Below are 17,434 nucleotides of genomic sequence, written 5' to 3' on the forward strand. Positions count from 1 at the left end.
ATTGTGTGTTCAAGTGATCTGCATGTGCCACATGTGCAAATGAAAGGTGAAGCTTACACATTACTCCAGTTCAGTCTGAGTAACATTGAAAGCTGATTTCAAAACAACAGTGATTGAATCTAGAATTTAGTATTTACTATACACACCTAAACAAATTTACTTTGATGCAAGTCACCCAAAGTTCACGTTTATTATTATTATTATTATTTATTAAATTTGTATACCGCTGTTCAACCAAAGATCACAGGGCGGTTCAGAACATAAAAATGAGAACACAAAATACATAATAAAAAAACAAAAAACTAAGCAATAACCCCTCTCCATATCCTAGTTTACGTCTTTAAGACTACAGCCTTAGGGCCATTTCACATTACATGTGTCAGACAATTCTGCCTTTTTTGTGTGAATGCTCCTGTAGAAGTGTCTGCAATGACACGTTCAGTGCACACACTTTCTAGATTTGTAGGTACACACTTAAATAGCCTAGGTATACATCTAAGAATCTAATCTGTTAAAAGTCTTTAATTTCATAGAACCAGAGAGTTAGAATGGATCCAAAGGGTCATCTAGTCCACCCCCTGCAATGCTGGAATCTCAACTCAAGCATCCAGGACACAGTCAAACAGCTCTTACTGTCAGAATCTTATTTCTAGTAACTTGAGGCCATGGGTTCGAGTCCTACCCTCCAGAGCAGGAGAAAGCAAGCTTGCTCCATCGTTCACGTGACAGCCCTTAAGACATATGAAGATGGCTATCATATCTCCTCTCAGCCTTCTCTTTTCCAGGCTACACATACCCAGCTCCTTCAACCATTCCTCATCAGGCTTGGTTTCCAGACCCTTGATCATCTTGGCTGCCCTTCTCTGCACACCTTCCAGCTTGTCAACATCCTCCTCAAATTGTGGCGCCCAGAACTGGACACAGTATTTCAGGTGTGATCTGACCAAGGCAGAATAGAGTGGTACCATTACTTCTCTTGATCTAGACACTACATTTCTGTCGATGCATCTGAAAATAGCACTAGTTTGGGGGGGGGGGGTTGGCTGCTGCTGCTGTATCACACTGTTGACTCATGTTAAGCTTGTGGTCCACCTAGATCCTTTTCATAGGAACTGCTAGTAAGCCAGGTGTCCCCATCTTATATTTGTGCATCTGGTACTTCCTGCCTAAGTGCAGAACATATTGAAATTCAATTTGATAGTTTGGGTCCAGTTCTCCAAGCTGTTAAGCTGGAGAGAGAAAAAGGTAACTCCCCCCACCCATGATGGTCACTGACATCAAAAACACCCCTAGATCACCTAGGTCTGAAAGAAACCTTAGATTTCCAAATCTGGAAATTTGATGAGCATCCCCTCAGTTCGTTCATCCAAGTCATTTATGAAAACATTGAACAACAACGGGCCCAGGACAGAACCCTGCGGCACCCCACTTGTCACTTTCTTTCAGGATGATAAGAACTCCTATCCTGCTTGGACTCCTTTCTCTTTGAGCATTTCTGACCATGTGATCAAACCCAGGAGCTCCTTCAGCTTTTCGAAATTGGCCTTCTTAAAGTCCAGAGTGTGTGTCCAACTACACTCAGTTTTCCCTTGCCTTTGTATCATGAAACCCAGGAGGACATGATCACTTCCTCCCAAGTTTCCAAGTGCTTCCACTTTGTTGATCAGTTCCTCCCTGTTGGTGAGGCCCAGGTCCAAAATAGATGATCCCCTTGTTGCTTCTTCCACCTTCTGGGAAATGAAATCGTCAGTGAGACTTTTCTTCAAAATGTTTTTGTTTGATTACTGCACAACACTAGAACTCATTCAAGGCTCTGAGTATATTAAAACCAAAGTTTGTTTTAAATATTGCTTTCATAATATTGCCCATTATAGCTCAGTCAGAAGAGTATGATGAGACTCTTCATCTCAGGGTTGTGGATTTGAGTCCCATGTTGGGCAAAAAATTCCTGCATTGCAGGAGGTTAGCACTAGATGACCCTTGTAGCACCTTCCAACTCTACGATTCTATGATCACATTCAATAATAACTGTAAGACATTTTTCTAAGACAGAGAAAAGCCCATCTCTCAAGTCCCTTAAACATAATTGCGTACTGATTCCCACTTTCACTTAAACTGAAGACTGGGGCACGTTGTTGTGGCGTGTGCCTACACCTGGGGTCTCCGCCCGATACTTTGGTGTGTCACCAGAGGGGCCTGGTTGATACAGCAGGTGAAGGAGGAGAGTGAACAAAAGGAAGGTGGGTGGTGTATATGGGAAAAACGGCCACTGCCTGGCCTCCCAGTTCCGGAGCGGAAACAAAGCAATGGGGAAATCTGCAACCTGGCCAGCCTAAGCAAGGTCTCATCTACTCTGCATTTACAACATACTAAGAGACTGAGAAGCAAGTGCAGGTGGAATCTTTGTAATCCAAACCCAGAGGGCATAACAATGGAAGACAAGGAAGGACATTTATCGCAAGCAGAAACTATGGAAGATTCCAGTATTCTTTTTTAAAATAATAATAATAAACTCACCATGATATGGAATGAATCTGTTGTTTTCTAGTGGTCTTAATTTCTACATCATTTCTTCATCATATTCTGGAAAACTGCAATCATTCCCTAGTATTTGGTAACTCTTACATCTCCTATGAAGTTCATTTTGAATAAATCAGTCACCACATCAAAAACAATGAGTAAAAGTCCCCTTGAAGCAACTTTACCATGTTAAAAATGAAAGACTCAGGCCCCAGAGGAATGTGGAGAAGGAATACTAAACATCCAAATATTACCCATGGGTCATCTGACACATCACACAAAGAAAGGCAAAACCATCAAGTGTATACTCAGCAGGCTACTGCAACCAATCCTGGAGCTCTGCTGAGTGTATTTGTGCCATTCACATCTGTCACACATTTTCAGATGCATACAATGAGTATCTTCAGTGTACGCCTAAATAATGTCATGCAAAGGGGCCCAAAGTCAATAGGAAAACTCTGATTCAAAGACTACCCATTTTATTTTATGAAGTCTCTTTAGAGAATAAATATTTCCTAGGCAATCAGTTTTTTTGTTGCTAGATCTCTGCTTATCATTGTTGGCGCTGAACATTTTTACCTTCCGCACAATTGCTATGATATTCACACCATCAACAATACATCACAATTTTAGTTCTTGGCAGCAAGACACCCCTTTCCTCCCCAAAACAACTGTCAGCAAAAAAAAGGGGGAGCCAGATTTAAGATGCTAGGGTTGGACCACAGGCAGAGCTGCTATAAACCTGTTCCACCCAGTGTTTGTTCAAGTGAAGCAGGGCAATGGATCTTTTTCCGCCCTGGAACCATTTCCCACACTTTATCTTACCACAGTTCCTTGGAGTCGGCATGATCCAGTCGCTTCCTTGATTAACAAGCATCACTCATCTCACATCTTTCACTTGCTTCTGCCATTACCTCCTGTCCTGGGCTCCTGGTTTCCCATATTTAAAATACAAGTGACTCCAAGGTTTTTAGGCTGGTATACATTGTTTTGTGCTTATTACCATACTGTGCTGCATCAATATGTTAATACATGTCTTAAAATCACAAAGACCATTTTTTTAAGTGTATGGGATTTAAATATAGGCTTCCAATAAAAAGCACTATAAAAACTTTCATTCTTGCTTTGAAGACATCAGAAAAGAATTCCCCCTGGGGCTGCACATCCATCAGTGTCCAAACAGTGCTAACTAGGAGGAGAGCAAAGGTCAACAGAGCACTAGCAAGTCTTCTGCTGCTCCCAAGCCTGCTCTCTTCTGCCAAAGTCACTGTTCACTGCAGAGAAGAGAGGTTAAGTGGAGGATTTCACCGCCTGCTCGTATGGTGGTGGTGGGGTATTACAGTAAGAAGGGAGAGGAGGGTAAACTGGGTTCACTTGTGGGGACTTAGGTTGGACATGGTAAGTCATAGCCATGGGGTTCATCATAGCTCCTTCTGGGTCTGTGTAGTATGCCATCCCCGGCTGCTGGGCTCCTAAAAGTGGGAGACACAAAAGAGTAATGCCGGACATTGGTCTGTGTTGTCAATATTTGAAAGGAGTCACAGATGATTTTCAAGGCACCAACTTGTTCACTTCAAAGAAATCCCTTTCTTTATCTATAATACATATGTATTATATGTACACAAAATGGGTGCACCCCTGCTTGCTTCACTCTCTAACCCCCTTGGTATTCCCCCCCAGTAAACCCACAGAGCTTCCCCCTCCCTACCCCAGTGCAAATACTAAGCTTGCTATTCACCTCCCCAGTCCTATCCTTGGAGGGCATTCTTGAAACCCCCCACCCTGGATCACTCAAGCCAAAGATGGGGTGGGGAGCTTGTACATCTTTACTCCTGATGCAATTCATTTCTGTCATTTCCCAAATTTAACGTCATCCAGCAATAAGGATGTTTTGGGGCCACTTAATAATTTCTATTCATTCTAATCGTTACATAGGAACAGTTCAGTACTTGCTGTTCTCTTCCATATTTCCTGTCACAGGAAGCAGCGGGCACAGGGAAAGAGAAAAACCAGCAGGAGATAATTATAAAGTATAATGCGGTTTAAAGTGATCACTTGGCCAAAAACATACTGCCGACTTCCTGGTTTTCAGCATTCAGCAATGGCTATAGAATAAGTTACTCACTGGTCTGCCTAGATAAATGCTTGCATGCTAAGCATCTGGTTATATTATCCTCAGATCAATAACAACAGTAGTCTGTGGCCAATAATTATTGTCTCACATAGCAGTACTAGTAGCAGGATGCAATTTCTGACCTGCTGCAGAGGGGTTAGGTGGCCGGGTATACGACACGTTGTATGTTGTTTCATCAACCAGCGGTGGAGGATACATCCGCCTTCGGATAAAAAACCCCGCTCCACAACAGAACAAAACTCCCATCATCAGAAGGAACCTGAGCAAAGGGGAAGGAGAGAAGGAACAAATTTAACCAGAGTTTGCGCAATTTGTAAAAACCCTAAACATTTACTCAGTAGTTAATTGCAGATCCAAGTTTTTTATTTATTTTTATTTTTTATTATTATTTCTTCTTCTTCTTCTTCTTCATTATTATTATTATTATTATTATTATTATTATTATTATTATTATTATTATTATTATTTCCCCACCCCTCATCCTAAAGTCTCAGGGTAGATTATGGCAATGAAAACACAGCATTAAAAACAAACTAAATCAACTTACAATCACAGAAAGAAGGTGGGTCCTAAAAAATATACCTCTCATGTGTCAAAGGTCAGGGTAAAGAGGGGCATCTTCAGCATTCACTGAAAATGGTATAGTGGAGTTGATAGATGCATCTCCGTGGGGGGGGGAGGGGTCTTCCACCACCTAGGGACCACCACAGAGAAGGCCCTCCCGCAACTTCCTAGGGTGGCAGAACTATTAAGAGGTCCCTCTCTGCCAAGCTTGACACCCAATAGGGTCTGTAGGGAAGCAAGCAGTCTATGTAGGGCTTTAAACACTGATGTGAGCACCCTGAATTGGGCCCAGAAATATTTTGTGGCCAACAGAAGGCTTTTTTTCAAGGCTACCTGAAGAACGCGGGTGAACGAGGGATGCGGGTGGTGTTGGGGTTAAACCACAGAGCCTAGGACTTGCCGATCAGAAGGTCGGCGGTTCGAATCCCCACGACGGGGTGAGCTCCCGTTGTTCGGTCCCAGCTCCTGCCAACCTAGCAGTTCGAAAGCACCTCAAAGTGCAAGTAGATAAATAGGTACTGCTCCGGCGGGAAGGTAAACGGCGTTTCCGTGCGCTGCTCTGGTTCGCCAGAAGCAGCTTAGTCATGCTGGCCACATGACCCGGAAGCTGTACGCCGGCTCCCTCGGCCAGTAAAGCGAGATGAGCACCGCAACCCCAGAGTCGGTCATGACTGGACCTAATGGTCAGGGGTCCCTTTACCTTTTACCTTTACCTGAAGAATAGGGAGTGATTTTTTTTGGGGGGGTCACACCTGGGAAGAGAAACAGGTAACTCCCCCCACCCATGATGATCACTTACATCAAAAACACCCCTAGATCACATGGGTCTGAAAGAAACCTTAGATCACCTACTTTAGGTAATGGTGGTGTGGAGCCACAGCTGGGGAGGAAAAGATTAATTATTTCCTGTCTAGCTGTGACTGGCAAAAACATCCCTGTGCACGATATGTTCAAATAATAAATCAGTCTATTCATTCTACAATACTTTTCCTCATCAAGTGTTATTATTATTACTAGCAGTAGTAGTAGTTAGTTAGTTAGTTAGTTAGTTTATACCTTGCTTTCCCCCTGACAGGGACACAAGGCAGCTTATAGATAAAAGTAATTGCTGAGGATCTCCAGCAGAGAGACCCACCACACTTGCCCTGAACCTCAGTTCCCAGGATTCTCAAGGGGAACCCAATTATTGTTACATTCAAATTAAAACTGATATAAATTCGTAGTGTAGATATAGCCCTAGAACAGGGGTCAGCAAACTTTTTCAGCAGGGGGCCAGTCCACTGTCCCTCAAACCTTGTGGGGGGGGCGAACAATTTTTTTTTTTAGGGGAAAAGAATGAATTCCTCTGCCCACAAATAACCCAGAGATGCATTTTAAATAAAAGGACACATTCTACTCATGTAAAAACACGCTGATTCCCAGACCGTCTGCAGGCTGGATCTGGCCCCCGGGCCTTAGTTTGCCTACCCATGCCTTAGAGAATCCAATTAGAAGATGCAACCCTAAACTTATCAATAGCTATCATTGCCTTACCAAAAATACCATAGTCGCTGGATAGACAAAGTCCTTATGCAGCATCTTGAACCACAGCAGTCTTCATAGGAGCGGCATCTGCATAAGAATAAAAAGAAGAGGCCATTTGGAGATTGCAAAGCAAAGAAGCAGCCTGGCAGAATAAGGCATTGACAGGAAAGGAAAACCTCAGTGGGCTAAGATTCTGTCAAGCCTCATGGTTTTAGCTGTCAACACATTAGCTGAAGAACAGACGTGGAAGATGCAACAATTCCATTGCAGAGAGATCTAAGAATGTCATTTGTGACATTATACATCTGGAGGCTGTACCGTAGCTGTACCGTGTTGCTATGGTTGCACAAGACACAGCTGGGCTGGGACGCTCCCTTGAGACTCGAGAGCAATGCTAATTTGCGCCTGTAAAGAAGCCAACATCGCTAATGCCCTACAATTGTAGTCACTAATACAGAGAAGTCCTCAGCTCTGGATGCAACTGATTTTTATTTCAATCATATTCATGGTGTTCCACTTGGGATTCTCCAGGAGATAAAAAGAAATACACCCACAGCTTTGAATTAATTTCCTATACGTAGTTTCTAAAACAGGAGGTAACTCTGGGGTGGTTCTGACACACGAGTGCAGCATCAATACTTGTATGCGAATACAGGTCAACCAAAAGAAAAATGAAAAGGTATAGACTCTGAAAGGTGAAAAACACCAGAAACAACAACTAAGGGAAATATTAACAAAATCAGATCAATATTAATAATATGCAAAAATTCAGTTGTATATTGTAACGTATTTTAACGGACTGTACTATAAATGACTATACCAGCTAGTCACAAAATGCCTGCATGAAAAACCTTATTTAATTTGATATACTGCCAAACAGCAAATAAAACTGGAAATCCACAAAATTTAAAGATGGCTGAACTCAGTCATGGCTGACAGATCACTGGACCCATTTTCACAAAGCTCTTCACCAGGAGTCAAAGTAAAAAGAAACTTCAGTGCTGGTTGTTTAACATATCCTGCCTTTTAACAGGATTGAAGGCAGCTAGGAAATGTCCATGAATCAAATGCAGTAAAAGAAGAGATTAACATAAGCAAGACTTTCTCTGGCGGGAAATCAAAGAAACAGGAAAGAAAACAAGGTAAGTGAAAAGGGAAGCTGTGCAGCACTGAAGTGGTGTCATCCTGAGGACTCAGGAGAAAAACAAAATAATGCTGAGCTGGAAAAGAAATCCAAAAGTTATATCTGAAATAAAATATTTCTTTGAATTAGTACTTTATTTTTCACATTTCTATCCTACCTTTCTACTACAATGTTCAAGAGCAACTTTAGTAATGAGTTCAAATGTATTTTAATTTGTGGGAAGAGAGTGCTAAGAATTAAGGTCTGACCTGTGGTTATGAAGTGTTTTGCAAGACCAATTTACATCACTTAAAGTCAGATGCAGAGGCCTGCTTCACACTGCAAGCATATATGGTACAAAAGAAGCACGTTTAGAAAGACATGTATCATACAGGTACACAAATTTGAAAGCCAACATTGGCTGCATCTCCTTGCCATGAGCAAATTCTTCATTGTGAATGCTGGTGCGCTGCCACACAATTTGTGGAATGGCATTAAGACTTTCTAGTCCTACAAATAACTGGAACAGATGGAGAACAATGAATGTTTCAGCAATGTTTAAACCATATTACTGTGTGAGCATTGCAGGGATATTATTACAGAAAATAAACAAACAAATGCACACAAAGATCTGGTTCTGTATGCAAGTATAATCAGGCTATGGTCAATCCAGAAGTTTAGTATTTTCTTTCAACCACAGGAACCCCTTCTGTTCTTGATGTGAGTTCTGAAGCCTTAGGACACAGTGCCACACTAGACTGGATCCCAGCCTGTTCATAAGCTGCCAGTTCAAGCCCCAGAGTCCCTGACACTATGCGAGTTTAAAAAGCATCTGTTCATGGAATACAGAGTTCTCAGAAAGCAACACAAAGAAACCTGCAGATACTATTCGAGTATGAACATAAATAAAATAATACAAAGCCAAGAAAAGATGCATTAGGACTACAGAGGCTTGGGATGTCTCCCTCTCCCACATGGACTTGCAGGGGGGGGGGACATGTTAAGAACACCTCGTTTTTCTTTGTATACAGTAACAGGCTTTGAACAATGACCAAGCATACAATGTGTTTAATGAATTGGAGAATATCAGATCTCAATATGTCACTGGTTAGACATAACAGAAGCACAAAAGTGAGAGGGAAATCTTCATTATGACAGCTCATTCACCCAGTGTTTATAGATTAGATGCTAACACAACAGAACAAGACCAGATCTCCTCTTGAAAGTGTTCCCAAGGTCCTGGAGGCCCAAAAGTGTTTGGCAGCCTGGCTGGTTTGTACACCAATAAAGAAAATACCAAAATGATAATTAAAAATCTGGGGAAGTAGGCAAAATAGAATTTGGAAAAGATTTCTGGATTTAAAGCAGAAAAGAAAGTCAAATATTTGGGACTTTGGCTGGTGCCTAGAAATTTGAACTTATTTCACGATAATTACAGTAAAATAATACTGACTTATGGAACTTGATGAAGCTTTTGCTGCCTGGAAGAATATTGGCAATCAAAATGAATATTTACCAAAAATGATATTTTTGTTTCAAGCGTTACCTGTGATAAATGGTACTGATTGCTTCCAGCAATGGAGAAAGGCTATAACTGACTTCATCTGGCAAGGGAAAAAGCCCCAGATTAAATGTAAAATTCTAATTGATGCAAAGAGTAAAGGAGGGTTTGCTCTTCCAGAATTGAAAATGTATTATGAGGCAGCGTGTTTGTGCTGGGTGGAGCTGAAAAATCCAACTATTTTGGATCTTGAAGGATTTGACCTAGTTTATGGATGGCATGCTTACTTACAATACATCGCCCAGGCCCATTTAGTGCAAAGGGCAGCCTGTGCAGATGTTGCTTTCTTGTTTTCTGTGGGAAGCTACAGGTATGTGGCTACATTTTGGGATGGGAGGAAACATATGTATGGTAGAATCCTAATAAATTAAAAAATTGGTTGCTCCAATTGGATAATCAGCAAGAATAAAAACTAATTAATCTCTTTAAGCCAGGGATGAAATTTGGGCCTAAATAAAAAAAAATATACTACTATTAATACTACTACTACTACCAACATGATGAAATCCCAGTTGTTTTCTACTCAGTCGTCACCAATACTTTATCAAGCCCTGACCAAGCCTTCACCTCTGTCTTGAAGATTCTTCAGTTAGCAGAAGCTTCTGCAAAGTTTTGCTAAAATGTACCATCTCAGATTACAGGTAAGGAATAGCATGTTTGAACACTCTCATATAAAAAGTCTTCTGCATATGGAACACTTGCAAGTTAGGAGCGCAATTGCTTTTTTATTATTCAGTTGTATGGAGCAATGGAGACAGTGTTTTCCTCCTGGCTGGGAATAGGAAATTTCTGGTAATATCACAAATTTTATGGTCTGGCTGGGTTTTTTTTTTAGTACACCTTTGCTTCTTAGGGGCCACCCCACATTTTCTTCAAAAAATTGCTTTGCATAGGTAACTACCATACAGTTATCAAAAATATCAAAAGTAAGGGGTCCATGGTTTGGCTTTTGAAAAATAGGGGGTCCTCAGTAATTAGCTAATTGGGAATGACTGCTCTAGAATAAGTGCTGATATAAAGAGCTTAACAGGGGTCAGCAAACTTTTTCAGCAGGGGGCCAGTCCACTGTCCCTCAGACCTTGTGGGGGGCCGGACTATATTTTGAGGGGGGGGGAATTGAACAACTTCCTATGCCCCGCAAGAGATGCATTTTAAATAAAAGCACACATTCTATTCTTGTAAAAACACCAGGCAGGCCCCACAAATAACCCAGAGACGCATTTTAAATAAAAGGACACATTCTACTCATGTAAAAACACGCTGAATCCTGGACCATCCGTGGGCTGGATTTAGAAGGCGATTGGGCCAGATCCAGCCCCCAGGCCTTAGTTTGCCTACCCATGGCTTAAATCTATCTCCCAACATTGTGAGCACACAGACACACACATCCACAGATGAACACAGAGAGAAAAGGAGGCTCACTTACATATAATATGTAGGATACACCCCTTCAAAGTACCAGCACTGCTTTTTGGCCTCTGAATACTGAAAAGAAAGGGAAAAGAGGACATTGTTCATCATTTAAAGCAGAACCTGCGAGTTATACACAGCATTTAACAACTGTATCTACAAGAAGTTTTAACAGAAAAGATGGCTTCAGTTCACAAATGAATATATTTAGGATAACTAGAAGCAAAGTGAGAGCTAAGGCAAATGCCATGATGGGGTTTGCAGGGGCTGGGTGCTTCATCCCTCCTAGACATGCTGACTCAACCTTGCAAATCCTCACCCCACCCCACCCCAAGGTTCTTCCAGTTGCAGAGGCTGATTCTCCGGAAGGGGGAGTCCAAAATGACTTGGGGATCTCTGCAAGGAAGAATATGTCGGCTGGGAAAGGCCCATTGACTCTCTGCTGCAAGTGCTTTCCTGCTCCTGTTGTTAGAAGCAGTCTTAGAAGGAGTTGTATCCTGGAAGGATATTGACAAGTGTAATCAATAAATAAGAGGAAAACATGGTTCTAACTGTTGCAGAGGAGAGGGAATTACAGCAGAGGCATCTTGATTGCCTATGTGACAATCTGCTCCTGTCAAAATACCCTGTTCTATTAGACCTATTTAAATAACAGAGATTAAAAGCACTGCTCTATGTTATCACATAGCAGATGGTGAATACATTTTTGACCTAAAGCAATGGGGATATGATTGAGCATAATGCATTTCTCACTCTTCCAGAAAGAAAAGGTATTCATATTTACCAAGCTAAGCTAAAAAAAATTGCATTGTGAATAGGTAATATCTAAGGCAATCAGCAGATATGCAAAAATGAATAAAAGTGGGAAGAAACACAGTTTGCTTCAGCTTCAGTTTAAGGGAAACATGTCTGCTGTAAACAAAGACAACTCACAATTTACTTTTAAGTGGCTAGAGGGCCTATAAGGGACCGTTGCACTCCCATTGTTGTTTCTCCTAGAATGGACCACCATGCTGTGCCTTCACACACAACTGATGCAACAGCTGACTTGCACACACAAAAATTGTGTCAATGGCTGCTTCCCACCCAATTAAGTCTATTTCTTCTGGGTCAGCACAGGGACTTTGAAATGATGAGATAGCGAAGCAATCAGGACCCTGGACAGCAGCACAGAGCACAAAGAAATCTTGCCAGCCTTGGCTGATTGCTTGTTTTGAAAGGTCTGAGAGATGGGAGTTGTAGTCCAACAACATCTGGAAATATACAGGATTCCCACCCCCAACCTACAAGAAATCAGTATGCTCTCAGTCTCACTGTCCATCTCCAACAGGGGATAAGAATTCTGACATCTCACAGCATGTTGTTAGGATTACTAATCTAGCATATGCTAAGCACCAAAAGCACATATAAATGCTGTGTATCATTATTTACATATTAAAATAGTCAATCCTGGTGATGTTCAAATTGCTTAACTTTGCAACCACTAGTGGCTACCACTAGATCTGATACTCATTGATTATGTGACTTGTTAGGGATTAGGCCTAATTCACTTATGCATAAATAAAGCTTCGTGATCAATTTATGAAGATTCATTTCACCTGTTCATGCTTGTGGTGAACTAACCATGTGAACCAGTTGTCCAGATATTTGGCCCCATGAATTCCCTCACTTGGTTCACTGCAACAATGCTGCTGAGGTGTGCTTATGGCAGTCAACTCATGCAATCTATCTACCATGTGAATATTAAATACAGACAGAAGAAGAGTAATAATATTAAATGAGATAAGCCCAAATTCTGATCACATCAAATAGCTCTAATAAAATGTGAACTTGGTATTGCAAAGAGTACTAGACATTCCGTTTTGGTGACTGCAACCTGGTTGAAGGAGTCATCTGGCATGTAGCTTATATATCTGAGCTTCTAACACTAGTATAGACAATGGTGCGGCAAATTCCTCCACTTTATTTACTAAAATAAAGCTAAAAATATATATTTAAGAACTACCAATAATATACTTTAACTGAATATTTCAGGTACACCAGATAGCTACAAAAGATCACAGAGAGCAGGGACTACATATTCATACCACTGTTGTGATACATTCCATACCCATAGCAGAACCATCAAAGCTTCCAAGTTTTGAATCTGGCACAAAAGAACCACTACTGAAAAATATGAGAATTTAGGGATGAGTTTATATGGAGTCAAGGGACGCGGGTGGCGCTGTGGGTAAAACCTCAGCACCTAGGACTTGCCGATCGTATGGTCGGCGGTTCGAATCCCTGTGGCGGGGTGAGCTCCCATCGTTTGGTCCCAGCTCCTGCCCACCTAGCAGTTCTAAAGCACTCTTAAGTGCAAGTAGATAAATAGGTACCGCTTTATAGCGGGAAGGTAAACGGTGTTTCCGTGTGCTGCGCTGGTGCCGGTTCGCCGGAGCAGCTTCGTCACGCTGGCCACGTGACCCGGAAGTGTCTCCGGACAGCACTGGCCCCCGCCCTCCTAAGTGAGATGGGTGTGCAACCCCAGAGTCAGACACGACTGGCCCGTACGGGCAGGGGTACCTTTTACCTTATATGGAGTCAGGACTGACATATTCTCTCCCCTGCTCCTTTCCCAAGGCTACCACAGACATTCAAAAAGCTCAACTAGTTTTAATTAAACCAATTAAGGTTTGCAAACACAATTAATAGATTATCAACTAAAACTGGCATGTAACTTTGAGGAACACCACACAGCTCACTGGGTTCTGGCATCTGGCAATTAAGTTACCAACACACACCAAGGCTGAACCTACAGCTCAGACCAATTTTCAGATATTCAGCAGATGTAGAACAAATTAATCTGATTACTATGGATCATTTCTGAAGTAGACCTGGGGGGTTCCTTTTCGAAAGAAAAACAATATAGACGGGTTCCATTCCCAGTCCCCGCATATAAGTGTGCCCAACCCCATTCCACCCTCTTCCAGATCCAAAAGGACCCACACATCAGTGACCAGAGATCAACTGGACATGCCTAATATGGTCACTGCCTGTACTTGTAAAGTAACTAAATTTACAATATTCAGTTCATGTAAACACGCACACAATTTAGCTTATATGCTTGCCTAAATATCACAGATATTTTTTCCCTACAATACCACAAGAACAAGCATGGACTGTCCTTCAGCATTTCATCTAAGTCCTCAAGGATTACCCTTTATAGTACACAAAGGAGAAACCAAAAGAAAAAAGAAAACTGCCCTCAAATACACTGATATGTCTCTTGATATTCTCTCTGATTCTCTGACCTTTTGCAGTAGAACAACGGAGCTGAAAGCATCAGCTGAAAAGCCACAAGACACTGAGTGCTAGCTGTGGGGTCACAATCCCCAAAAGGTTAAGTGGGGTGGCAGTGGAAAGATTTCTTTGATGTTTCTTAAGGAATCAGAAAAGCCTGAGTAGAGGACTTCAAAGACTTTGTCCCATTCATGTTCTATTTCCTCTCCCCCCCCCTTCCATGGGAGAAAGGGGGGAAACCCTGATGTGATTGTGTGTTCTATAGTATCTTTCCCCCCTCTTGCTCTTAGCATTGTATATTATCCCCAGCATTAGCCATACTTGCTCAATACTTCTTTCAGGGACAAAGAGAAAATGTTTATCTCAGGAGGTTTTTCTAGAGTGTTTATTCCGGAACGCCAGTTATGAAATCACAAGCCCCTTTGCAGCTTCAAAGTGCTGACAGGCAATGCTTTTGCCCTTGCAAGAAAAAGACAAAAATCACAGAAAGCTTGACAAATAACGGGTAGAAGGGCAAAGGACATATGAGATTGTTACAAGTCTGTGGGGAGCCTGGACCTTGCTTCTAATTCCTGGAGACCCTTTCTAACTCCTGTGTGCCAGACAAGCACAATGTGGGCCGACTATTTGAATCCAAGGCTGCAGCAATGTGAGCCCCCCCCCATTGTATGCTCAGGTTGTATATATGTGTGAATAAAACATATATCATAAAGACACCACAGTCTCTGCTGTGCCTTATTTCCAAAAGCAAACTCAGACCCTGGGCAAGTACCTGGAACCCTTGGAATCCCACACAGCTTGGAGACTGGGGTGCTGCGCAACTATATATTGAAGTTGAAACAAAATAAAATAAATAAAATTAAATTAAAAAATTCCTTGCAGTAGCACCTTAGAGACTAACTAAGTTAGTTATTGGTATGAGCTTGTGTGCTCATAACAATAACTAACTTAGTTGGTCTCTAAGGTGTTACTGGAAATATTTTATTTATTATTTTATTTTATTTATTTTATTTTGTTTCGACTACAGCAGACCAACATGGCTACCTACCTGCAACTATATATTTAAGGCAAGGCCATGTGCATTATGCTGTACTACTACTACTATGAATAATAATAATAAATAAAATTTCTCCACTAAGACAATCCAAACTGATGGCAATCATGCAATTATGCGCTTCTTGCATATAATGTATTTTGTTTTTGCTTAGTCATAGAGAAGCACAAGCATATATACAGGGCAATAAAACTGCATCCTTCAGCACTGATCACTTGTGATTTCTAAGCCCTCCAGTTCACTCCTGTCTGAATAATCTCCGAAGACACTCAACATGGTCTTCCTATCTAAGCTACAATGCTTAGAAAAAGTGAGTATTTGCTCAAAGAACATGTTTTTTGGGAAACATTTCTAATTGAATTAGCTATTTTTTACTTAAACTGGAAGCTGGAAGAAGTGGATTCCAAACAAAATTTCCTGCACTATAGCCCATGCTCTCCAGCTCTGCCTTAGTGATCCAGATTATCATGCAAGGAAGCTGTACAGAAGAATTGTTCTAGGGCTAGCTAGCATGGGCTCTCACCCAGGGGGACAAAATCTAAACCACATAAATTTTTATGGTAGGATTCCTTGCATCAATTCAAAAGAAGGGATTTAAAGTTTAAAATATCTTGGGCACCCTAGTTGGGGCCTTTCCAGGGAACAAACCCAGTTGCTTGTGGTTCTGCCAACTACTTAGAGCTTCAGAGATTAAAACCAGAGTTTTGAATGATGCTGCCTTGAATGCTGCAGAGAGCCAACACAGATGCTGGAGCACTGATGCTCTGTGTTCCCCTGATCAAGAGGCAGGAAGTTTCGTTCTGCAAGAGTGCATATTGCAACAGTCAAGTCCTGAAGGCAAAACACAAACAATACATCTTCCTAGTTCTCAGCCTATCCCTTTCAATGTTCTTGCCATTAGGCTAAATGCTCTCCATTCCTCCACTTGCAGTTGTTTAATGTGCTTATTATTCCACCCACAAAGCTAAGACCAAGGAACATTTGTTCTAACACAGCAGCATCCACAGCATGGAGCACTGCGCTGCCCATGAGACCTTTAAACTAGTTCCAAGGCTCTCAATAGGTTACTGTAAATGCAGGGCAATGAGCAAAGAAAGGAAACAGAGAGACAGGGATTAGACCACATTCAGCATCTTGTGAACAAAGCATGCTTCTTATCAGCACAGCTGATGAGTCTGTCATGCATTTTCCATTAAAGACTTGAATACAGTCTGCATCCCATGTTCATATGACAGTGAAAGAGGTTTGTGTGTGACCAGCCTTTATCATTCCACATTGCCAAATCTACTCATCCCCCTTTTTAAAGCAATGTAGTAATCCACATTTCTAAACTAGTTAATGCAGCCAGATTCTGGAATTAGGTCTCAATCTTCACTCCTTAAAACACACTACAGAAAGTTCAGAATGTAATGGGAGCCACAATTCGAACAGAGTTTGAAGCTAAAACCTGCTTTCAGTACAATAGCTTGGCATCCATACACACTTTGAACAGAGGACAATACTTCCAGGTCAGAGGGCATGACTTCCAGGCTTCCTGGAATTAGTCTAGAAATTGTAGAGCTACTCATGGGTTCTACTCTTAAGGTAGTCTGTTCCCAAGACATTTAGGAATTTTAAGGTTAAGACCAAAATTTGGACTAAGAAACAAATGAGGAGACAGTGTAGTTTTAAAATTGGTGAGGTGCATTCTATACGTCCTGGCCCAGTTAGTAATCTAGCTGCTATATTTTGTACTGACTTTAGTTTACAAACTACTTTCAAGGGCACTGTAGCCCAATGGCATCTTATTTGTTAATTTAAATGATGGATGTACTGCCTTTCAGCAGAGCTCCCAGTTTGCAAAGATGTGGTAGAGCACACACTTTGCACGCAAAAAGTTCCTGGCCTCAATCCCTGGAGTTCACAGGTAGTACTAGGAAGTGCTAGAGAGCTACTGTCAATCAGCGAATACAATACTGAACTAGCTGGACTTTATTTTGGGACCCAGCATTAAGCACTGTTCTATGTTTACATACAATACAAACTAAAATTACTAACTAAGAAATGCATACACACTATGAACATTACTCCAAACCATATTTCCACATCTAGAGATCTCATGCTTGTTGGGAACCAATCTTGTTGCCTAGGACTAGACTAAAACCAAAGAGAACATCTATATTTCAGACATAAACATGTTTTAATATTCATTCCATCATTGCACTATATTAACTATATTTTGGGATAGAGGATGGGGTAGATCTCTAACCAAACATTTTATCACTG

The 17,434-nt window shown here is 41.4% G+C and overlaps 1 protein-coding gene across 1 annotated transcript in view; it reads right to left on the bottom strand.

Moving 5' to 3' along the window:
• Positions 1-176: 176 nt before the first annotated feature.
• The window catches only part of VOPP1 (VOPP1 WW domain binding protein), a 43,725-nt gene continuing 26,467 nt past the window's right edge, over positions 177-17,434 (bottom strand). The window contains exons 2-5 of the mRNA XM_082192938.1: positions 10,853-10,911; positions 6,752-6,829; positions 4,777-4,913; positions 177-3,992 (exon numbers count right to left, since the gene is read on the bottom strand). Of these exons, the coding sequence (XP_082049064.1) occupies positions 3,811-3,992; positions 4,777-4,913; positions 6,752-6,829; positions 10,853-10,911 (456 nt within the window). The 3' untranslated portion in view covers positions 177-3,810. The remainder of the gene's footprint in view (positions 3,993-4,776; positions 4,914-6,751; positions 6,830-10,852; positions 10,912-17,434) is intronic.

This window comes from Podarcis vaucheri (assembly GCF_965113315.1).
Source record: "Podarcis vaucheri genome assembly, chromosome: 12".
NCBI classification, from domain to species: Eukaryota; Metazoa; Chordata; class Lepidosauria; order Squamata; family Lacertidae; genus Podarcis; species Podarcis vaucheri.